The sequence below is a fragment of the Pelodiscus sinensis genome, chromosome 3, assembly GCF_052426305.1.
Source record: "Pelodiscus sinensis isolate ZL-2025 chromosome 3, ASM5242630v1, whole genome shotgun sequence".
NCBI classification, from domain to species: domain Eukaryota; kingdom Metazoa; phylum Chordata; order Testudines; family Trionychidae; genus Pelodiscus; species Pelodiscus sinensis.
Genome location: NC_143054.1, coordinates 3,238,818 through 3,262,891, shown reverse-complemented (window position 1 = coordinate 3,262,891; position 24,074 = coordinate 3,238,818). Strand labels below are relative to the sequence as shown.

The following is a 24,074-nucleotide window of genomic DNA, read 5'->3' as shown; positions in this document are numbered from 1 at the left end:
TGAGACCTCAGGAGACACCGAGTCCAGCCCCTGCCTGAAGCAGGACCAGCCCAACTCAACCATCATTGTCTTGGCATGTGTCCGACTCAGGGCTCCCCCCCATGCTGGCAGGCGGCCCCACTGAGCAAGCAATCAGACCCCCTGCCACACACAGTCTTTCCCCGCCCCCGTCCAAATCACAGCCACCAGCACATCTGCTTTCCTGGGCTCCCGGCAGCGGCCGGAGGTTCTCCCCAACGGCAAATGTTCACCTAATCGAGCAAGCCAAGGAGTTAGGCTGAATCGCGGCTCCGATCCGACCCTCTGCTCCTCTGGCTGGGACGGTCCCGGGGTCCCAGGATCCCAGGGATCAAAGTGACTCTGAAGCCGGCGAGAGATTTATTTCCCTTCAACTGCTCCTCAGAGTAAAGAGCAAGGGAAGGAGGGAGGCAGCCAACAAGCTCTCAGCTGATCTGTGTAGGTCTGTGATTTGTACCCTCTGAGGATCCAGCACCATCATTTCAGATGACGGCAGAACGAGGAGCGATGGGCTCACGTTGCGGTGGGAGAGGTCCAGGCTGGATATTAGGAAAAACTATTTCACTAGGAGGGTGGGGAAGCCCTGGGCTGGGTTCCCTAGGGAAGTAGTGGAGTCTCCATCCCTAGAGGTGTTTAAGTCTCGGCTGGACAAAGCCCTGGCCGGGTTGATCTAGTTGGGATTGGTCCTGCCTTGGGCAGGGGGCTGGACTTGACCTTCTGGGGTCTCTTCCAGCTCTGTGGTTCTTTGATGAAGCCTGTAAGCCGGTGGGACTCGCCTGGCTCCAGGGGGCTCGCCTGGACTGGAGACTCACACTGAACTCTGCAGGCAGCCGGGCCAGGCCGTGGTCGCGGATGGAAAAGTCATTGGGGGCGGGTTTATAGGGGAGCTCACTTTCACTTTCGTTAAAGGTGGGGCCAACTCAGCCCCGCCCTCCACCCCCGCCCAGTGGGGCCACTCTCTCTCCGAAATTTGAGACTAAACAGCTCTGCTCCAATCAGGGGCGACGGATTCTTCCTAAAAGTGGGAGGGGCCCCGCCCACTCGGTGGCTCCTCCCCTTCTCCTGAGGCCCCGCCCCCAGCTATGCCAGAAGATGGAGCGGGTGGGGAGCCTGAGTCTTGCCATCTGCATAGGGTGGAGGGGCCCCGGAGCAGCCCCCAGCCCGTGTCCTCGAGGATCCCCGCTCTTACCCAGCATGGCTCTTATGGCACCCAGCCTGGCCTGGGGGCAGGGCCTTGGGGAAGAGCTGTTCAGGCAGTTGTGGGGAGCTCAAACCCTCCATTTGCCAGGGGTGGGGGACTCAGGGGCCAGGGACATGGGCCAGGTGTCCCCTCAGTCCGGGGCAGGTGCAGGGTCTGCAGCTCCCCACTGCTCCCCAAGTTTTTTGGATGCCCTTAGCCAAGCTGGGCTCCAGCTTCTGGCCTGGCCAGGTGTGACGTAGTGGGGGTACCTGGCTGGGCTGTGGTGACCCCTGCTGTCTGGAGCAAGACCCAGCAGGGAAAACCTCGCTAGGCAGAGGTAATGCCAAACTTGTTGAGCCAGGGGCCAGACACCCCCCATGGAGAGGAACAAAGGAAGGTGGATGCTGCCCTGGCTGGGGGGCAGGGCTGGAAGTTAGTGAGTTGGTTGCTGGCTGTCGGAGGGCATGGAGGAGAGCCTAGGGGAAGGGGCTGGAGTTTAGGGGCCCAGTCTCCCCCATCTCAAGGGGGCCTGAGGCATCCTAGCCCAGTTCCGGTAACCAGATTACATCTGTGCTGCGCTGTGCTGGAGGAGCAATAAACCACCCTCTATTCCACTGGCTGGTACAGTCTGTTTGTGCCATTTCGGGGTGCAGGAGACGGGGAACCCCAACGCGCCGTCACACTGGTGTCAGGAGCGGGATGCACTGCACCCCGTGGATGGAGCTTCCAGCGGCAAGCGACAAGGCGCAGTAGAAGCAAGAGCCCTGGAGCCAGGCGTGCTGGAGACAGAGCGAAGCGGTTCCTGGGAATCGTGGGGCGCTGCAGCACTAGACTGGTGAGTCTGCACCGAGGGGCCCAGCGGGCAGATGGCCTACGCCCGACTCTTGAAGGCAGAGCTGGTGGAGCTGTGCAGAGAGAGGGGCTTGCCTGTGCAGAAAGCAACCAAGGCCCAGCTGATTGCTCAGCTAGAAGAGAACGACCAGCCACAGGGCCAGGATCTTGTCCCCAGGGGAAGCAGCCAGACCCCCCCTGAGAGTGTGTGAGGCTCAGAGAGGGGGAGGAGTGCTGGAACGATGAGACAGCTTCCCCCAGGAGGCCTGCAAGCTGCAGCCCATCTAGGGCAGGGGCCAGCCAAGCAGAGCTACGGCGGCTGGAGATCCAGCTGCGGATCAAGGAATTGGAAGTAGAGGACCGAGAGAGGGACCGCCAGGACCGAGAAAGGGATCGCCAAGATCGAGAGAGGCAGCGGCAGCATGAGCTGGCCATGGCAGAGCGGAGAACCGGCGGGGCACCGGCTGCGCCAAGTGCGGATGGGCCCCAAGGTCCCAGGACTGCCAGACACTTGGAGAGGCTAGTGGTGGCCCAATTGAAGGACATGGGCGACATAGACGGGTTCCTCAGTGCCTTTGAGAGGGCCTGTGGACTGCAACGGGTTCCCCCAGCTGACTGGCTGCAGGAGCTCATCCCCGCACTGAACCAGGAGGCGGCCGGAGTGCTCAGTCAGCTGGAGGACCTACAGCCAGGGGATTACAACCGAGTCAAGGAGGCCCTGCTGCACAAGTTCGGGCTGACCCCCGAGATGTACAGGAAGAAGTTCCGGGGGGTACAGAAAGGGCCACGGGAGACCTATGTGGATCTGGTCTCCCGCCTGGCGCAATACTGCCGCAAGTGGGTGTCTGGAGTCGGAGCCCAGACCGCAGAGGAGCTGCTCAAGCTGGTCATGATGGAGCAGTTCTATGAAGTGTGCCCACCCAAACTGAGGCTGTGGCTCAAGGACCGGAGACCAGAGAACCCCCAGGAGGCCGGGAGACTGGCGGATGAGTTCATGGAGAGCCGGTCCGGGTGTGAACGGGAGTCCCGGAGAGAAAGGGAATCGCGCAGAGACCGGATCTCGGCTGAGCGACGGAGGGAGTCAACTACGGGGCGAGACCAAGGAACAGGTCGTCTGCGCCCCAGAGAACCAGCCAGGGCCTGGACAGAGACAGCCCAAAGCCTAACTTGCCATCGCTGTGGGCAAAAAGGCCACAAGAGGGCTCAGTGCACCAGGTCCCAGGACCGGGGACTTTCCAGGGTTAACTGGCTGGGGCGGGAGGAAGGGCAGGCTGCCCCAGAGGCAGGGGCTGGCAGGCAAACCTCAGCTCAGAGAGAGGGGAAGGATGCTCAGTGCACCTCCCCTGGGAGGTCTGACCCTCGGGAGGCGGATTTCTCCGTGTACCGTGTGGGGGCAGGACGGCCCCTGCGGAGCGAGTGCCTCATACCCCTGGAGGTGGATGGTAGGAAGGTGACCGGCTTCTGGGACACGGGGGCGGAGGTGACTCTGGCCCGATCCGACATAGTGGCCCCAGAGCGGATACTACCCCACGCGCAGCTGACCCTGAAGGGCATAGACGGGTCCCCGTTTAAGGTGCCTGTAGCCAGGGTGCATCTGAAATGGGGGGCCAAGGAGGGCCTCAAGGAAGTGGGGGTGCACCCGCACTTGCCCACCGAGGTGCTGATGGGGAATGACCTAGAGGAATGGCCCCATGAATCCCAGCGGGCTCTAGTCACTACCCGGAGCCAGAGCCAGCGGGGGGCTGACAACCTGGGTCCAGGGAAGTACTCCGGGCAGCGTCCTCAGGGTCCCATCCCAGTGGACACGGGGTCCAGCCAGGCTGGGACTCCGGACCTAGGCAAAGGTGGGGAACAGGTCCTGATCCCTGCCTCAGCAGCTGAATTCCAGGCTGAGGTGCAGGCAGACCCCTCCTTGCAGAGGCTGAGGGACCAGGCTGGCCTCCGTGCAGCTCGGCCCCGGGGGAGAGGTGGCCAGGAGAGATTCCTGCGGGGGCGTGGACTCCTGTTCCGTGAATGGCTTCCCCCCACGAAGGCGAGAGCATGGGGGGTCCAGCGGCAGCTGGTCGTCCCCCGAAAGTATCGCCTCAAGCTGCTGTATTTGGCCCACGATGTCCCTGTTGGGGGCCACCGGGGGATCCGGAGCACCCGGCTGAGGCTGCTCCAGCACTTCTATTGGCCGGGAATCTTTACAGCCGTGCAGCGGTACTGCCGGTCCTGTGACTCCTGCCAGAGGGGCGGGAAGGCCCAAGACAGGAGGAAAGCGGCTTGGGGGTCTCTACCCCAGATAGAGGACCCTCTGGGTTTGCTGAGAGAGTTATGGGAGGGGAAGACCTCCCTGGATGGAGCTTCGGGGGTGGAAGCCGCCCTGGCTGTCCAGAGAAGGCTCACTGGGCTCATGGCCCCGGCCCGAGAGACCCTGGCCAGAGATCAAGGCCAGCGGAAGGGTGGGTGTGACCCCCGAGGACAGGCCTGCGCCAGTCGCCCTGGAGTGGGGTGGCGAGTGGACGGAGGAAAGCCAGCTCATGTGGGGCCTTGCCACGGTCGGCCCGAGTCAAGGGGAGCACCCATGGCCCCAGGGCGGGTTCCCACGCAGAGGACCCGAACTTCCCTAGGTCACAAGCGGAGTGACCCTGCTCAGTTCGCTCTCGGAGGGGGGAGAACTGTGACGTAGTGGGGGTACCTGGCTGGGCTGTGGTGACCCCTGCTGTCTGGAGCAAGACCCAGCAGGGAAAACCTCGCTAGGCAGAGGTAATGCCAAACTTGTTGAGCCAGGGGCCAGACACCCCCCATGGAGAGGAACAAAGGGAGGTGGATGCTGCCCTGGCTGGGGGGCAGGGCTGGAAGTTAGTTAGTTGGTTGCTGGCTGTCGGAGGGCATGGAGGAGAGCCTAGGGGAAGGGGCTGGAGTTTAGGGGCCCAGTCTCCCCCATCTCAAGGGGGCCTGAGGCATCCTAGCCCAGTTCCTGTAACCAGATTACATCTGTGCTGCGCTGTGCTGGAGGAGCAATAAACCACCCTCAATTCCACTGGCTGGTACAGTCTGTTTGTGCCATTTCGGGGTGCAGGAGACGGGGAACCCCCAACGCGCCGTCACACCAGGGTGGGGCTTTGGGGGAGGGCCGGGCCTGCGTTGAAAAGTGGGAGAGCCCTGCCCCCCATTCGGGCCCACTGGCTCTGACCATCCCGCTGCACGCGGAGGCGTGTGAAATCCAAACCTCGGTTTGCAGGTTGGGGCAGCTGCAGCCTTGCCGGAGAGCCGCACTGGGGTGCACCGGATTCCTTTCTCCTCTGGCCTCAAGAGCCAACGAGGGGCCATAAAGCCCCCCCCTTTCGCATCAGAGCGGGAGGGGGGAGAGAAGCCAACCCAGAACTGTCCTCGATACGCGAGGACAAAGGGCCACCCTCGCTGGAGCAGCCTGAGGGGCCAGTCCCACAGACAGGACTTACCAGGCGCCGTTGGGTCGCGTTTTGCGCTTGGGAGCTCATGGCCAGGCCTCCGTGGCCGGAACGGCCCGGCCCTCCTGCCCGGGCTCCCCAAGGGTCTCCCAAGCACTTGTGCGACGTCCTCGCCCCGGCCCAGCCGCCGAACACGCACACGAGAGACGGGGAGAAAGGCAAGGCCCGGGAACCGCAAGGGTGGGCTGGGTCCTACGGTAACGTCGGGCGCCTGCCCCCCCCCGTAGGGCCCCTTGTGCTGGGCGCCCCAAGGAGACTGTCCTGGGCTGAAGAGAGGACACTAAGAATGGGAGAGCCTGGCAGAGGGTGGGAGGAAGGAAACAGGCGGAGGCCGGAGGGGGAGGGAGATTGACTGGCTTCCCCAGCCAGGGGGTCACGTGTGGAACCCCACGCCTGCTGGGTGGGGTGCACTGTACCACGGAGCGGTGCTGAGACCACTGACAGCAAGAGGAGGATTTTGCGCTGCACCCTTAGTTGAGAGCCAGCTGGCCTGTATCCGTGGAACTCCTTGCCTGAGGATGTTGTAAAGGCTAGGACTGCAACAGGGTTTAAAAGAGAACTAGATACATTCATGGAGGTTAAGTCCATTAATGGGTATTAGCCAGGATGGTTAAGGAGTGGTGTCCCTGGCCTTTGTTTGTCAGAGGGTGGAGATGGATGGCAGGAGAGAGATCGCTTGAGCATTACCTGTTTGATTCATTCCCTCTGGGTCACCTGGCATTGGCTGCTGTGGGCAGACAGGACACTGGGCTGGATGGATCTTTGGTCTGACCCTGTCTGGCTGCTCTTCTGTTCAAGCTTAGAGGCTCCTGCACTGAGTACAAGAGGTCCCCGGTTCGGTTCCTCCTGCCGGTGTTACAGGGCGCTCTCTGGGCTCTGCACTGTCCTGTGTTTGCTTTTATATTCACCCTTAGTGCTTGTCCTCTGGCGGGGGGCCGACAAGCTCCCAGCTGAGGAATTGCCCGCGGCCTGCCCAACCCCATGTCAGAGCACGGCTGTTCCCTCGAGGCAGGAGCTGCCACCTCCGGGCTGCGGCGGGCAGGCTAATGAGAGCCCTGGGTGTATTTTAGTCCTGCCGGAACGGAAATCACAGCCCAACCCTTCCACTGCCGCTACACTCGTAGCTCCATAAGAGACGGTGCTTTCCATTCGAGCATGAGAGCAGCCAGACCGGGTCTGTCTAGCCCAGGACCCTGTCCTCCAACAGCGGCCAACGCCCGGGACCCGCAGAGGGAGGGAGCAGAACCGGGAACCGTCTCATGCTCCCTCCCCTATTGCCCCTTCCCAGCGTCGCACACAGGCCAGGCTGCATAACGGCTCCAGCCAGGTATACAGTATGTCAGAGCCAGATGTAATCCCCTAAAACCAGGAAGGAAGAAGCAGCAGCGAGTGTCCAATTCCTGCAACTGTGTCAACAGGCAAATTAAAACTGCCCAGGGTGAAGCTTCACACATCTTATCCCACCTCCCTGTGAGTTGCAGATTCCACGTCTCAATAGATGGTTTAACAAAAAATACCAAATACTCCCCCCCTCCAAAATCTGTTGAGAAAAAAAAGGGGGGGGGGAGGAGACCAAAGTTATTGAGCAAAAATAGCCGGTATTTTCTGGTTTCTTTACCGGATGGGGGAACCGAATAATGGACAGTCCAGGCTAAAACCGGACACCTGGCAGTCCTACATCGCCACTACACAGCACATCCATGCAGCGGCCGCAATCGATCTCCCGGAGTTCGATGGAGTGGGTCTAGATAATCCAACTCAGAGGGAATTCCCATCCATGCTGCTACTCCTGCTCCCGTCGGGGAAAGGGAAACCCTTGGGAGCGTTCGCTTCCGTTGGCCTCCCACTGTGGCCATAGCGGGGAAACTCGAATGAGGGCAGGTCGAGTCCAGCTGCATAGTTAACAGAGCTGGAGTTGCGTATCTAATTCGACCTTCCAGGTAAATATAGACAAGATCCAAGGCACCAAGATACCATCGTGTCTGAGCCCCGTAGAACACAGGCCAGAAGATGTCATAAGAACATACGAGTGGCCAGACGGGGTCAGACCAAAGGTCCATCCAGCCGAGGGTCCTGTCTGCCCACAGTGGCCAGTGCCAGGTGCCCCAGAGGGAGGGAACAGAACAGGGAATCCTCACGTGATCCCTCCTGTCGCCCATTCCCAGCTTCTGACAAACAGAGGCTAAAGACGCCACTCCTACCCCTCCTGGCTAATAGCCATCGATGGGCCTAACCTCCATGACTCTATGTGGCTCTTTTTTGAACCCTGTTACAGTTTTGGTCTTCACAGCATCCTCTGGCGAGGAGTTCCACAGGTTCCCTCAGTGCCCCTGTTGGAACTGGAGTGGCTATATTAGCAAAACATCCCATCTTGATTAGGGATGTACCAAGTTAACGGTTAACTGGTAGGGCTGGAGCAGGTAACTGCTTCCCCGGATGAGGCTGCCCCAGCCTGGCGGGGCTCACCAGAGCAGCCCGTCTGTATGTCCGGGGCCGAGCTGCAGTGAGATTCTGACACCTGCACGGCACCCATTGAGCATAAAGGGGTGTCCAGCACCCTCTGAAAGGCAGGCCAGTTGGAGCGCACGGAGCAGGCCTGACCAGACGAGCCAGCATCGGCCCCCGTGTGCTGTCTGGCTGCAGATGCAAAGGCCCGAGCCTGCAAAGGGTTACGCTGGGTGTAGAGCCGCGAGGGGCTGCAGCCGGCGTATGAGCTGATCCAGCGCTGAGGTCACTCCCTGGCCGGGGCGGGGCCGGCTCCCGGGGGAAACGTTGCTGCGAGAGGCGGTTCGGAGCAGGGAGGAAGCCGTGAAAAGCAGCAGCCCCAGCTCTCCCGCGTGTGTCAATCTGCGATTCATTAGCTGCATGCGGTTCCCATTTGCTGGGCCCAGCACCATGTCCCTGGCCAAACAGATGGAGCCGGGGGTTCAGCATGAGGATAGCTGCGGTCGTTTCTCTGACATTCACACTTAGATCAGGGCCCGCAAGGGGCTGGCCTCAGCCCTCCAGCCGCCCACTCGCTCTCCACGTGGAGAAAGAGTCGCCGCTGTGGAAACGGGGCTTCCACGCCCTCATGGCGCAGGGTTTGCTCTCCGCAATCCCCAAGGGGAGCAGTGTGCGTTACCAAATTCCGCCCCGCTTCTGCCCAACGGGTTTTACAATCTAGCCAGCCCCCGGGGGCACCCCGAGCAACCAGCCGTGCCCAGAACGGCTGCTCCCCCATTGGCCCGCGATCGCTTTGCAACCAGCAGGTGGGTGTGTCCGTCTTTGTGCCGCCGCCCTCTGCGGGATGGCATCAGCCCGGCTCAACTGTGTGTCAGGCGCCTTATACTGCAACATGGATAATGGGGATTCTCTGTTAGCTCACGTGGCTCAGGCCGGCCTTTTGGGGGCCCAGTTCCATCCTTCCACCTGCTGGGAAGTTCTGAGCATTTAGGGATAGTGAGGACGACCATACTTTAGCTCTGGTATTTCAGCATTTTGTTGACGTGTTTACGGTTCCCGCCGTCAAGGTGCTCTTTGTGCAACCTCGAGAGGCCTCGGTAAGGGCGAAGGGGGGACCCCCCCCATGGCACCCCATGAATTAATTTGCTGAATCTCCCCCCCCCCGCTCTTCTCTTCTGTAGACTAAACAAGCCCAAATCCCTCAGCCTCTCCTCCTCGGTGAAGTGCTCCAGCCCCCGAGTCATTCTGGTTGCCCCCCTCTGGACCCCCTCCAGCCCAGCAGGCAGACTTCACCCCCAAGGAGGACAGGCCCCTCAGCCCCCTTGTCTTCCAGCTGCTCCCCCCGCCCCATGGGACCAGTGTGTCTGTGCAGCGTTCCACCGGCAGGCCCATCGCCCTGGCCTCAAAGCTGCGCCCTGGGGCCGGTGGTCACAGGCTCAAAAGCTCCCGCCGAGGGGGAGGCATCCCCCAATGCAGAGGGACAGAGCGATCGTGGGCTTGGCCCTGCTGCCGCGGCGCAGGGGCAGCTCCCGGACAGCCTGCTCGTGGGGCTCAGAATGCAGCCCCCCACCTCTGAGCGTCCCCCCCAGACCAGCCTTCTGCTCCGGCTGCCCATCCCCCGGGAGTGACACGGAGGCGTCCTAGCCCAGGGAGCTGTGCGAGGCCCCCGAGCACGGAACCGGGCCCGTCAGCTTGTCTGCGGGGGAGCGATCGCTCGGCGGCCAGCGCGTCTCTCCCACACAGCGCCGCTGCACAGGCCAAGGCCCCGTGGGGGGCAGCAGACCCCCCCGCAGGGAACGCCCTCAGGCCGGCATGTGGGACAGAGCTCTGAGCCCTTTGCCTGCCAGCAGCCAGGCCGAATGAAAACCCAAGGCCCACAGCACCCCGGCGACGGAGCCACTGCCCGGAAGACAGGGCCAGATTCGGGCCCAAGCCGCAGCGCGGGCCTCGCGTGAGGCAGGGCCGCTAATCCCGAACAAGGACTAGCATGTTGCTGCCGCCGCACTGGCCTGGCTGCCCCTGGAAACCCGCACGGCTGCTCCGTTCGACGTCCTTTCTGATAGAACAAGGCCCGTTCGGGGGGAAACGCTACGGGGGCCTCTTCAATGTGACATCGTGCAAGGCCTCAACGTGTGTGAGCCCGGCCCTGCCGCCAGGAGCCGCAGCGGCCACACCGCTCCATTTGAAATACAGCTCCGAAGACAGGCGGAGGCGCGAGGCAGCGTGGCCTAAGGGGCGGAGCGCTGCCCGTCAGCCCACTTCCCTTCTCTGCTACTGCTCTGCCCCGGGCAAGTCCTTCCCCGCTCGGAACCACGATGGCGCCGGCACGTGTTGTGGGGGTGGCAGCCTGGGGCGCTGGAAGAGGCAACGGTGGCCTTGTCCTGGCCTCGGGAGGTGCCTCTCCCACGCTGGTCACCGCGGTCTCTGGGCGCCTGGCAGCCCCGTGGGAAGCACAGCAACTGGCGTTGGGCTCCAAACCCGGCGGAAGCTCCAACGAAAAAGCCCTGGAGCTGGAGGACGGCAGCTGCCTTCGGGCGACGCGTGGGAGGGGTGTAGCCTCCTCTGCAAACGGACATGCAGCGACACGCCAGGCACGCGACGTATTGTGGGCAACTGCCCCGTTCGGGTCTACAGCGGCGGCACAAGGGGGGGAGCCACCCTGGGCGGTGGGTTGCCTCCCCCAGCCTCCAGCCCTGCCCCAGCCCCGCCCCTTCTGCCCAGGACCCTCCCCCCACAGGAGCCAAACCTTGCCCCACTCCCCCCACACGGAAGTGGAGTGGCACCACCCCGGAGCTCAGGGAGGGTGCTGGGGACAGCAAGACTCGGCCCTCAGTACACTTAGAGCAGGCATCCTGGGGGCAGGGTCTGGAGCGGAGCCAGGCTAGCAGTGTGGGAAGGCACTTGCCTATCATACCCACCGCCCATAGGGGCCATGTGGCTACCCCAGAAGCATTAGCATGGCTTTAGACTCACTATTCCGCTACGTCCCAGCCCGTTGCTTTTCTAAGGCCTTCGGGCAGAAGGAAGAGGCTGGCTAAACCGGTTTGGTCTCTCCCCCTCTGCCCAGGGGAGAAGTACATGCAGGAGACAGCCTGGATTTGGACTGGAGTCACAGACAGACAGATGGTGCTCTAGGTTTCTAGAGAAGACAGGTTAAAGGACCGTGGGAAGGTCTGAGAGTTTGGTCAAACTTTGGCATGTCGGTGAGGAAGGGGGAAGGAAGTAAAGGAGATTCCACTCCCCAAAGCAGAAATAACCATTTTCACATCAACAGCTACGAACGGGACACTCCCAGCCCACTTCATTAGCCTCCTTAACACTGCTCCTACAAACGACAGGTACTTCTTCTGCTGTTCTATTTCTCTGGGTTTCTGTTATTTCCCCTCCAACACCTCTGAGGAAGTGGGTTTTACCCATGAACACTCATGGTTCTCTCTATTTTGGTTAGTCTCTAAGGGTGCATCTTGACAGCGGCGCGATTTCAGGATACTTCTGGTATCCCGAAACGATTTCCACGTCCTGCCAGCGTGCCCGTTAGCTCAAAATATAACGGGCACGCTACTCCGCCGTCCCTGTAAGCCGCATTCCATGAGGCATAAGGGACGTTTCAGAACAGCGCTCGATTGTGAAATACGCGCAAAAGAAGCTACGCAAGTTGCATCGCTTATTCCAAGCTCAGGGTGCCGTGAGGACGCACCCCGAACTGCCCCAGGGCCCCTCGTTTTCCCCAGTGCACTGGTGTTCCTAATAGGGAGGGGGCTGGGGGCTGGCTCCCCAGCACCGCGCTGGCATCGGACTCACAGAAGTCGAGCCCTCGCTGGCGGAGTTCTCCGTCCGTTCTAGGCCACCTCGGCATGGTGCGGCCCAGCAGTGGGGCTCTTGGCGCGCGGTGCACGATGCAGGGCCCCTTGCGAGGCAGGAGCAACACCCACCCCCCACGGGGGCCTGCAGGATGCGGCCGACTGGCTGAGCTCCAGCGTTGCCCTGCGAGCCCGTGGTGAGAGCGCCGCCCCGTGCTCTCAACCTAGACCACACAGGCCTTGCGACAGGTTCGGACAGCGCCAGTGGAACGCCCAGCTTGGCAGCTGACATGCATCCCAGTCCCATGCCCGGGGGGGCGGGGAGGGGAACACCCGTTTCACTGGCCACGGCAACTCCTAGGGGAACCCCTGGGAGAGCAGCTGGTGCCTGGGCAGTGCAGCGCGCGGTGCCAAGGTGGGCGGGGCGCAGTGATGATGGTGCTGCCAGAAGAAACATTCCCTGGGTGGTGCAGTGTTACTGGAACGGGGTGGGGGCGACTCGGGGGGCGGGGCAGGCCCTGGAGTGCGGGAGGCTGGCAGGCAGGGCTGTTAAGCCAGAATGCTCATTGGGAGACCCGCCGGCTTGCGACACAGTGAATTCCACACCCTGCGGACAGCGCCACATCAGAGGCAGCAGCGTGGGGTGTCAGGGAGCTCCCCAAGAGTGGGGTCTGGAGTGCAGTGGCTGTCCGCCCCGCCCCTGGGGACCATCAAATAATCATGTAACTGGCAAGATTTTGTAGAGTTACATGATTATTCAATTAAACCACCTCTAACACCTTTAACACAAACAAGAGGAAAGATTCCCCCTCCCCCCCGGCACAACATACAGTTAACCTGTGGAACTCCTTGCCAGGGGATGCTGTGAAGGCCAAGACTATAAACAGGTCCTGAAAAGAATTAGATAAATTCATGGAGCGTAGGTCCATCAATGGCTGTAAGGAAGGGCAGGCAGGTAACCCCCTGCTCTGTGTCCTGAAGCCTCTGACTGCCAGGCAGTAGGACCGGACAACAGGGGGTTAGCCAGAATAACTGTCTGTTCTGTTCACTCCCTCTGGGGCACCGGCCACTATCAACTGACAGGACAGGGGCCTAGACGGACCAGTGGTCTGACCTGTTATGGTGGCTTTTATGTTCTTAGTCTCATGAACTGGGACAGCCCAGGGGTCTCTCTGAACCCAGCTCACCCAGGCTCTGGACCTGTGGACGCGACAAAGCCGTCCCCTGAAGCAAACTATCCTCACACGCGAGCCCTCACGGGCCTTTTATAAACACTCCCCCACTGGAGGCGGGGCTAGAGCGAGCTTGTGTAACTCCGCCCCCTGAGGAAGGCTTAAAAACGGAGCTCCCTGCAGCAAGGCCAGCAGTCCTGCCCTGTCCCCCGCCAGGACAGCCTGTCATGGCAGCCCCCTTTCCCTCGGCTACCACGGCAACCAGGGGCCGGTCTGTCAGCCCCAGCCCACCCACGAGCATCCAGTCGGCGCTGTCTAAAATCTCCACGTTACCACCCGCCACAGGGGTGGGGCGGGGTTGGGAGTTCAAGCGACGCTAAGCGAGGACGTTGGCTCCCTGTGTCTGTCAGCCCTTGACGTCTCCTCAGAGGCCGCCACCCAGGGGCCAGCCTGTGCCCATCACAGGGGGGGGTTTCCCCCCAACGGGGGCTTGTCCACTGAGGAGCCTCCCCAAACTCACCCGCCAAGGCTGAAATGGCCGCCCTGTCCCTTCCAGAGCACAGGCGGGGTGGGCGGGGAAGGAGGGGCGGACGGGGAGTCGGCGCAGGAGAACGAGGAGGCGACGGGGACCTGGCGGGATCCATGCCCACCCCCGCCGAGGCCGGGCTGTGGAAATCTGGTTTCGCACAATGCAAGGCTGGTTTGGGGTGCTGGCTGGTCACCATGGAAACGCACTCAACCCTGACTCTTTCTTGACCGAGGGAGGTTTATGGCATCACGTTTGCCTCGGGCTCAAAGCCCCCAGGGCCCGCGAACAAGGCTCCCCCTCCCCCTCGCGTGTACAGTCGCTCGGCTCGGCGCTCTCACGGCCTCGGGTCAGACCAGCGGACGCGTGAAAACACCACCCGGCTCTCATGGGCGATGGTTTCCCAGCCCTGCCGAGCCCCCCGGGAGCGAAGAGTCAAGCTGGGTCTTTCCCTTGCCCTGCATTCGCCCAGCCAGAACGATCTGGCTGGGCCCCGAGGCCCTCGGCTGCACCTGCAGAGCCTGTGCTGCTGTCAGCGGGCTTGCTTGGATGTCCCGGGTTGTTTACGGGGCTCTACTGGCCAAACCGCACTTGGGGTGTTAAATTTTGTTTAATCGACATGCGGCTCAGCTGGGCGGGGGGGGGGGGGGGCCGGAGCTGGAAGCCAACATCAGCTCAGCTGGGCTGTGGGGAGCAGCCAGGAACCAGTGGGGTGCAGAGGTTTGGGACCAGAAATGACCTTCCCTGGTCCAGCAAAATTCCTCATCCGGGACCAGTCGGGTCCTAAGGGTGCCGCACCAGGGAGGTCCAACCTGTATCTATCCTGCCTCTGCAAACTCCACTCCCCTCCTCTGAGGAAGTGGGTTTCACCCATGCAAGCTGATGCCCTAATAAATCTCCCCATCTCTCGAGTGCCACTGGACTCCCCGCTGCTCTTCCAAGCGGGGACCGACTCCAGCTCGCGGGAGGGAGCTGTGGGGGCTCGGCAGGGCTCCGGGGGAAACGATTTGCTGGTTGGGCAGCTGCCATTGTTACTCATTTTTATGAATGCCCCTTGCAAAACGCCGCACTGGAAGGAGACTCTCTCGGCCGCAAAACCAAGCACTCGGAAGCAGGCATCGCCCGCCGCCCCGCCTGCGTCCCACCTGCGTGCTGACGCGGTCAGCGACTTACTCATCAGACAGCAGCAGGCAGCAATGGGTCTCCCTCGCAAGGCCCGGGCCGGAGGGCTGCAGCCCCAGCCAACCCTGGCCGGGAGCACGCAGACCCGAGCGCGGCAGCTGGAAGGCTGGGCCGGAGTCCCCTGTTCAGCTGTGGGACTCCCCACGCCCATCTGACCACACTACCAGATGGAGAAGCGAGACCCAGCTCCACCCCACTTCCGCTCCACCCGCCCTGGGCAGCTGTGTGCGCTCCAGCTGGCCAGGCTCTAGCAGGGCAGGCTAGCCTCTATAAAGCTAACCCAAAGCATCCCCACGGCATGGTCCCTGAGCCTGGCCTGCAGGGAGCCCCCACCTGGAATACGTCAGGCAATGCAGCCTGTTCTGGGGAGTGGCGGCTGGCCTGAGCCAGGCTCCACATGTCCGGGCTGTAGATGCCAAGACTTTCCCCAGCCCGATGCCACCTAGGCCTGGGGCGCGTACTGGTCCAGATTTTCATAATGGCCCGGCAAGCCTGCTTCTGAAATCGGTGCCCGGCTCCAAGCCTGGAGGGGTTGCAAGCACGTTAGGGGGCAGGTTAGAATTCTAAACCGCCCTTGAGACATGAGAAAATTGGCCTGAGATCAACAAGACGACACTCAACACGGGGGCAAAACACGTCATGGGGGGAGGCCACATGACACCCGCCCCTGCAGAGGGGACTCTGGCCAGGGGAGCGGGCTGCCGGGAAATACCTCGGTAGGGAAGGGGGAATCACCGTTTGATTGCGCGGTGACTTCAGGGGGCCAGAGAGGGGAGGGGGCTGCCCCACCCTGCCCTGCGAGGCCTCCACGGCAGCCCAGTGGCCACGTCTGGACACGGCTCTTGAAGAAAAGGGGGGGGACCCGGTAGAGAGAGTCCAAGAGCCACTCCGACGATCCAAGGTTTGGGAAACCGGACCCGTGAGAAAGGTTAAAACTCCCGGGTGTGTTGGGTGTGAAGAGGAGAAGATTGAGAGGGGACCCGAAAAGAGTCTTCACATACGGCCCCCGCTGCTATGGGGAGTGCGCCACCCCACTGCTCTCCACGGCCACGGGCGGCCAGGGAGAGTGAGGTTCAATATTGGCAAACACTGGTTAGCTCTAAGGCAGGGGTGGGGAATGCCGGATGTGGGGCCCGGCTTGCTTGGATCCGGCCCCTGAGGCTTGGGGCTCCCTCCCAGTATTGGGGAGCCCTGTGCTGGTGCTCCACTCCCCCGCAGGACTGGAGCACACAAAATCTACCAGCCTGGGCCCCCCAAGGGGAAGGTGGGGAGGGAAATGTGGGGAGTGTCTTTCTCCTCTTTAGTCGGGGGGCCACGTCACTGAGGGGTTTGGGGGTGTTTTGCTTCTCTCTCGTGTGTGACCCCCGACTGATTTTTCTGTGGGTCAGCATCCCCGGACCCAAAAAGAGGTCCTCACCCCTGCCCCTACGGGGCGCTAAACTCTGGAGCAAGGAGAGTATGGAGTCCCCACCCTGGGAGGTTTCCTAGAGCAGGTTGGACAATCCCGCCAGGGCTGCTCTGGTTGTACGTGGCCCTCCCTCCGGAGGTCCCTTCCAGCCCGACCTCGCTTGGACAGGTCCCTGCAACGCTCTGCTCGTTGAGGCCGCGGAGAAACCGCCACAGGGCAGGGGACTCGAGAGGCCCTGGTGGCCCTGCCTAGCCTGGGAGTTTTACTGTTCGATCCAGCCAGAAACATCTGCGGCAATATGGGTAGGACTCCGGGGCCTTCGACGCCAGCCTCCATTGGGCCTCGTGGGTGCGGTCTCGGCCGCGCCCTCACCCTCTTGGGCCCCACCACTCGGCCCCTAACAACAGTTGCCTCGGAAACTGGTGTCCTGTTTGCCGTGGTGGGTTTTGGGGTGACCATCCCCAGGGCCTGAAATCCCAGGCAGGACAAGTGCCCTGCTCAGGCGCCTCATCTCTCCGCTGGGGTGAGGGGAAATTCGGTCGCCACACGTCCCGGCCTTGGCCCACGTGAGATGCAGAGAACACCTTCCCGGCGGGGGCTCTGCCGCCTGCCCATGCCTACGGCCGCGGCACAGCCCTTGCAGCTGCCCCACCCCACCCCGGCTCGGGCTGGGGGTGGGGACAGTGCCCGTTTTCCATGGCAAAGAGTCCGCAAGGAGCCTCGCTCGGGGAGGCTGCCCTTCCACCCCCCCTTTTTTCCCCCAACTTACTGTCCTCACAGAGGTTCAGCTTGGACAGGTTCCTTCCCTCAAACGACTCCTCGAAGACGGAGCCGTTCTCCCGCTCGCTGAAGGTGTGCAGGTACATGGCCTTGCTCTCCATCCTCCACTGCCGGGGAGAGAACACGCCGGTGAGACTGCGCCGGGCAGATGGGGAGGCAGACGCCGGAGAATGCAGGGGCAGAAACCGGGCGCATCCCAGCCCCCGTAACCAGCCACTGGAGGCCATCAAAGCATAACCCGGACCCACGCCTGGGTCAGAAAGACCCCCCCTCGCGCCATTACCCAGCATACCCAGGGGCCTGCACGTCCAGCCACATGCCCTGGCGCCCTCTAGTGGCTGCACCATATGGAGGATAAAGCACCTACTACCGCCACCAGCCGGTGGAGCGCCCCGCTCGCTCTCGCAGGAGAGGCCTGCGGGTTCAGTGCCAAAGGAGCCTGGCTTTCGCCCTGGCTCTGCGGGGCTGGGAGGCGATGCGTGGGCTGTCTCAGCATGTGGACACTTCGCCCTGACAGCCCAGCCAGCCCAGCCAGGGACCGGGAAGGCCGTGTACCTGGATGTCTCCCTGAGCCTCGGCAGCTTCCCGGAGAGGCCATGGGTAGGAAGGTGACTCCCCCATAGTCAGGTCTTTGGGTGTCCCAGTGGGAAGATGCAGAAATTTCACCCCAGGCAGTTTTGGCTGAGCGCCCGTGGAAGGCGCCGAAACGCACCCACAAAGCACCCGCGGGCGTCTCCCCTGGACTCCGGCGCCACAACGCGCTCAAACAGCGCTCAGGAGCAGGGACGGGGCTTCTCCCCCTCCCCAAAGCGTCACTCCCCCTCGGACACCCTCAGCGGAGGGCTCCCGGCGCCGATCGCGCCCCGCCTCCCAGCCACTCCCCCCACCCCCGCCAGGCTTCCATCAGGCACCCAGCCGGAAAACCAGGAAATACCGGATATTGCACATGTCTGGTATTTTCTGATTTTTTTTACTGGACAGAGATAAAAACCGGACTGTCCAGTAGAATACCAGACACCTGGCAACCCTACCTGGCCCTGTGGTGTCATGGCGACGGCGGAGCCAGCCGACCCCTCTTGTGGGCCAGTGGGGCCGATCCCAAAGACCTTCCCCAGAGGGGTAGGGGGGTTGAGGCTGGCTCACAAAGAGGTCTACTAGGGTGAGAGAGGGGGAATCGGCCCCCCCAGCTGCTCCTGGCTGGGAATGGGGGTGTCACACCTGCCAGGCCTGGGGGAGGGATGCGGCAGGCCAAGGAGAGCCAGGCCAGGCCCTGTGCGGAGGGGGGTAATACGGGGTTGCTGCCGTCTGAGCTGAGCCTGCCAGGTGAAAAGTGCTGCAGGTCCCCAAGCTCCCCACACATGTGCCCCGTGGGGGAAGGGCCCACTCATGGTAGGGCTGGGGGAGGCAAGCCCCTAGCCCTGCCCACCCTGCAGAGGCCCCGCCCCTCCTGCTGAGGCCCCGCCCCCACTGAGTCTCCCCCCCCCCCCACTGCTTCCAGCTCCCAGATCTAACTACTAGACCAGTGGTCTCCAACCTTTTTACACCCAAGATCACTTTTTAAGTCTCAGAACAGGCGAAGATCTACCGCCCCGCCCCTTCCTTGAAGCCCCGCCCTCTCTATTCTCCTGTCCATCACTTGCTATCCCCACTTGCTGGCTCCTTATACACTCTGTTAAACAGTTTATTTTTAAATGATGCAATATATAAAATTAAAATCACGTGTTTATAGTTATGAAATAAATGCTGTTTTTAATTCATGCTATTTAAATGTCAAATGAAGCATTTACAATTCTACATTTTGTTCTCTGCTATTTTGTAAATCTAAAATCAAGTATTGATCATTATATATTTTTTCTTCCAATAACAGAGTCTCAGTGTGACACCTGTGACTGAACAGTATCTGCCAGTGTCTTGACGTCTGGGTTGTAGTCTGAGATTGCTAGTCATATACAGTCCATCAGATGGGCATCTGTGATCCTGCGCTCAGCCTGGGAAGCTTGCTCCAGCACAGCCGGAGCTAGACGCAGCCTCCCTGGGCTGAGCGCAGGGCAGCCGGGCTGGAGGGAAGCAAAGTGTCTGCCCGGCCAGCTGGCCATGGCGCTCAGCCAGGGTGCACCAAGCTCCACGTGGGCAGGTGCAGAGGAGAAGCCGCCGATTAGCTGGAGTGCGGGGCAGCCTCTTTCAGCTAAAAGCCACAGCCAGCTGGCTGGGTTGTTTCAGCCCTCCCGGCCTCCCAGCTCTCACCATTCCTCGCAGCTACTCACCTGTGTTGTTGCTGGGTGAGTAGCTGCTCCTCGAATGAGGAAATCTAATGTAAATGCACTGTGCAGGCGCGCAGTTCAGAGAGGGCTCAAGAGCTACTCTTAGAGTCCCTGAGATCTACCGGTAGGTGACCACGGTACTAGACTGTACACCCAGTCACAGAACCCCAGAGTCCTGGCTCCCAACCCCCACCTGCTCTACCCACTACACCCTACAGCCAGTCACAGAACCCAGCCCCCCCATTGTAACTACCACACCCTACAGCCCATCATAGGATCCTATGACCTAGCTCTCAGCCCCACCTGCTCTACCCACTACACCCTACTGCCAGTCACCCCAGAGTCCTGGCTACGAGCCCCGGGCTCTAACCACTACACCCTACAGCCAGTCACAGAACACCAGAGCCCTGGCTCCGAGCCCCGGGCTCTAACCACTACACCCTACAGCCAGTCACAGAACCCCAGTGTCCTGGCTCCGAGCCCCGGGCTCTAACCACTACACCCTACAGCCAGTCACAGAACCCCAGTGTCCTGGCTCCGAGCCCCGGGCTCTAACCACTACACCCTACAGCCAGTCACAGAACCCAGCCCCCTCCCCCCCGTTGTACCTACCACACCCTACAACCCATCATATGATCCCATGCCCTGGCTCCCAGCGCCTCCTGCTCTACCCACTACACTACATGACCAGAGCTACAAACCCAAACGCCCACTCCCCTGCTCTAACCACTAGACCCTACAACTGGTGCGAGCTCAAGAGTCCCGTCTCCCGCCCCCCTGCTCTACCCACTACCCCTGACAGCCCCCCCCCCCCCAGAGCTGGCACTCCGCAGACCTGCCCCCGCCGCCGGTACAAGCACTTCGGGTCCCTCGAGTCCCACTGACCGTCACGGGCGCCCCAGGAGCAGCCCAAGAGCCCCGAGTCCCCGCGCCGGTGGGGAAGATGCCGCGAAGGGACCCGGCGGGCGGGGGGCAGCCCGACCCTCTCCGGGCACCCGGGACTCACCTGCAGCCCGGGTCCCGCGGCTGGAAGGCGGCGCGCTGCTTAGCCCCGCCGAGGCAGCATGGCCCAGCCGGGGCAGGACTCCCCGCGCCCCCAGACTCAGCGAGGGGGTCCCTAGGCGGCGCCTTCCATAGCCGGGGGGCAGAGCGTCCCCGGCTCCTTCCCGGGGGGCAGGGCGCTAGGGGGGACCCCGGCAGGGCCAGCCAGGGGCGCGGGGCTGCGGGCGCCGAGGGATGCTGCGCGGAGCCGGAGGCAGCTGCCGGGCTGGGCTGCTCTGAACCGAAGCGGCTCCCTGGCCGCGGAGTTTTGTAGCGCTCGGAGGAGTTGCCGGGAGTGAGGTGGGGGCCGGGCGCCCTCCCGTGGCCGAGAGGCCCCCGTGCGGGCGGAGCTGCCGGCCCGCCAGCCCTGGGCCAGCCCTAGCCACGGTGGCTCACCCGCTCTGTATTCCCCCAGCCGGGGAAGGGCTGTGAGCCGCCGTGGGGAAACTGAGGCACGGCGGGACTAAGTGACACAGGGCGTCCGCAGCAGGGCGGGGCACAGAAGCCAGGTCGGGGCTAGTGCCTGGAATACTGGCCGGCCTTCCCCGCGCAGCCAGGGCAGCCCCGGACTCTGGTTAGGGGTGAAGCTGGCCCTGGCCGGAGCCCTGGTCTGGCTTTGAGCTCAGGACTCCAGTGCAGGAGCCTAAGGGGGAGCTCCATTCACAGGAGCAGTAGTAGGCTGGTATCCCCTACTGAGCAGCCTGTGTGTGTGTGTCCATCTGCCCCGCTTGGACTCAGGGGGCTCCACACCCCATTCCTAGGGTGCACACCCCACTGCCCCTTCTCCTCCCAGGAGCTGCGCCCCTCTTGTGCCAGGAAGCTGCCCCCCAGCCAGCCAGGGAGCCTTTGCCCTTCCCAGCTTCCCTCGGCTCCTCCCCAAGCCAGCCCCCCCCCCCCCAGCTTGGCAGGGCTTCTGGTGGGGGGCAAAGCAGGCCATCCCCACAAGGGGAGTCACTTCCCCCAACCCCTGGTGGTGGCCTGGCCCGCAGCGCACACTGGCTGCAGGACTGAGACGCCCCCCACTACCTCCAATTGCTCCTGGGGCTGGAAACACAGCAGCCCCCACCAGCAAGCTGCTGCCCCCCCTCCCCTCCCCATGGCGCCTGGGGAGCTGCTGCTCCTCCTGCTCTCTCTGACCTCAGGCCTGGGCGCCCTGCCCCTCCCTGGCAGGCGCCTGCAGCTCTGGGCAGTCCCAGGCCCTGTAAGCCCAGCTGTGTTTGTCTCCGGGATTAGACTCCTGGGCCTGAGCTGGGAGGAGCTGCCCAGGGAGGGGCCAGGCTGTTTATTTTGGTTTCCTCCTAGTGCTAGGAGCCCGGAGGTGGGGGAGCAGGGGGGAGGAGAGGGATGGCTGAATAGGGAAGAGAAGCTGGCTCCTTAGATGGTGCCTCTCCGGAGTGAACAGGGCGACAGGGGAACACGGCAGTTGCCCCTGGTCCCCACCTACCCCATCCCTGCGCTGGGGGCAAGAACATTGCGGGGGGGAGAAGTACTTTTACCCTCACTATGGCCTGGGTCTGCATCCGACCCTGCCCAGCATGAGCTCCCGGCTTGCTGTCCCCGTGCAAGAAGGCAGCTGCCACAGAGCCCTCAGCATCTTTACAGATGCACGTACGTGAGTGCACGCTTGCACACGCACAGAGAACACAGGAGGGAATCGCACACACGCCTGTAGCAGGGATGCTCAGGCAGAGAGCTGGGCACCTATTAATGTATCTTACCCGACCCCCCCGCCCCCCGCTCCCCTCTTCCTTCACACCAGCTCCCTCACGGACTTTACTTTTGTTCTTTCTTGTTAATCTCAACTCAAAGCCCCTCCCCCTGCAGCACAGAGGTGCCTCCAGGTGGGCTGGAAAGCCAAGTGCAGGGGCGGGAGGCAGGACTCGGTGCTTCGTTTTTGCTGCTAGCTGGAGCTCAGACATTACTCTGGGGACCGTGGGCTGGAGCCACATGCAGAGATCACGTCACCCCTAGCTATGATCCATTGCAGCAGCAACCAGACCCAGAAATCTGCTCTGCTGGGAAGCCTGGTGCAGAGCCCCATGTGGTTTCTTCTGCCACTAACAATCACAGTCGGGCAGGATGGGAAGGTCCCTGGCTGGCCCTGCGCTGCTTGACAAAGGAGACAGTTAAAACCGGGTCTCTCTGACTTCACTGCCCCTTGGCGCTTCGCCCAGCACGAGGTCATCTCCGGTAAGCAGTCGGTTACAGAATCATAATTTAAGCCTCAGCCATACGGGGCTGAGAACAGAGGTGGTGAGATTATAAGCAATTCCCTTCACTATTCTGGGCTGGAGAAGTTTGAGGGAAACTGAGGCAGGGAGCACCAAAATGACATATGGCGGGGGTAGGGTTGCCAATTTGTTAATCACGCAAACCCAAACTCCCTTGCCCTGCCCCATCTTTCCTGAGGCCACACCCCCGTCCCACCCCTTCTTCCCTGAGGCCACACCCCTGCCCAGCCCTCCTTCCCTGAGGTCAGACCCTACCCCGCCCTCCTTCCCTGAGGCCACTCCTCTGCCCTGTCCTTCTCCAAGGCTCCACCCTCTGCTCTGTTCCCTCCATCAGGTTCTTTCTCCCATCTCCCTCACTTTCCCTGCAGTGGCAGGGAGTTGGGGTGCGGGAGGAGGTGCTGGGAGCAAGCTCTGGGAGGGAGTCTGGGTGCAGGACGAGGGTCAGGCCTGGGGCCGGGGTTGGGGTGCTAGAGGGGATGAAGGTGAGGTTTCCAGAGGGGCACCACTCCCGGCAGCGACCAGCATGTCCAGCTCCATGTTTCAGGGGTGACCAGGAAGCGGGTTGTGCTCACGAAAGCGCAGGGTGCTGCTACATGTGTTGTTCGCCTCTAAGGTGCTGCGGGGCCGTGCGCTGGTTCGGACGTTTTTGGCGAATCCCTAGAGTGTGAGTCTGGCATCGGTGCAGATCCCGGTTCCTCCTGAGTACCGGCCTGATCCTGGGACAAAGGCCCTGTCCGCCCTACAGGTGGCAACTGGAAATGTACATGTCACCATAGATCAGGCAGCAGATTGGCACCTGCAAGTAGGACCCTAGAAGTGCAGGTGAGACCCTAGAAGTGCAGGAAAGCCTCCCTCCCAGAACCGGAAACTATATAAAATCCAAGTTGAAATTCAACGGATCCCTCCGGCAGGGTCTGAAGCCAGGCACCACTGGGTAAACGAGCTCCGGCCGGCCGGGGAAAGGCAAGAGAGGTGCTCCACCCGAACTGACCCCTCCCTCCACCTCTCCCCAAGAGGCCCAGCCCCAGGGCCGGCCCACAATATTTTGGCTCCTGAGGCAGGGAGCTCAAATGACGCCCCCATATTCACATCTGCACCAGCAGCAGACACAATTTTCTACACTCTGAGTCTTAGTGGCGCCCCCCCACAGCCTCAGTTCGTAAGACCCCTGCCCAGCCCTGGCCCCCGCCTCGCTCCTGGGGGAGAGCGGGAAAACCAGCCCCAGCCTTCCCAGCCGGCCGGAGCAGGGGGAAGGAGCCTTGCTCAGTGCGCCGCTCCTGCCTTCCCCTTGAGGGGTTATGGGGGTGCATGTGCCCCCTTCGCCCCACCCCCCGCGTGTGGGCCTGAATCCTGCAATCGAGGGAGGAAGGTGCCCTCTGAGGGGGAACCAGTAGGTACAGACACATCTCCGCGCGCGAGGGCTCGACTTTCAGACCAATTGGGCAGGACATGTGGGTGATGGCTCGATTCCCTCCAATTAGTGCTCTGGGGAGACTGTAATTGTGGCAGGGCCCCGCATTGCCCGGCGCGGGCATCCGCCTGGGGTACCGCTGACCAGTCACGAGTCTCTGGCAAGAAGGGGATTCCCTTCTCCCCGTGCAAAGGGGCTTTGGAAGCTGAATTGTGATCCTGTTACGGTCGCAGACAAAGCGAAACGCTCAGTCACCTCTGGACTGTTATTGGAAATAATACGGTGACTCGCGGGTGCCCGGGCACTCATTGATGGGTCTCGGAGTCACCGTAT

The 24,074-nt window shown here is 62.1% G+C and overlaps 1 protein-coding gene across 1 annotated transcript in view; it reads right to left on the bottom strand.

Moving 5' to 3' along the window:
* SCARA5 (scavenger receptor class A member 5) overlaps nt 1-20,358 on the bottom strand; it is a 120,716-nt gene extending 100,358 nt beyond the window's left edge. The window contains exons 1-2 of the mRNA XM_075925959.2: nt 20,065-20,358; nt 16,787-16,904 (exon numbers count right to left, since the gene is read on the bottom strand). Of these exons, the coding sequence (XP_075782074.2) occupies nt 16,787-16,898 (112 nt within the window). The 5' untranslated portion in view covers nt 16,899-16,904; nt 20,065-20,358. The remainder of the gene's footprint in view (nt 1-16,786; nt 16,905-20,064) is intronic.
* Between the last annotated feature and the right edge of the window lie 3,716 nt (nt 20,359-24,074).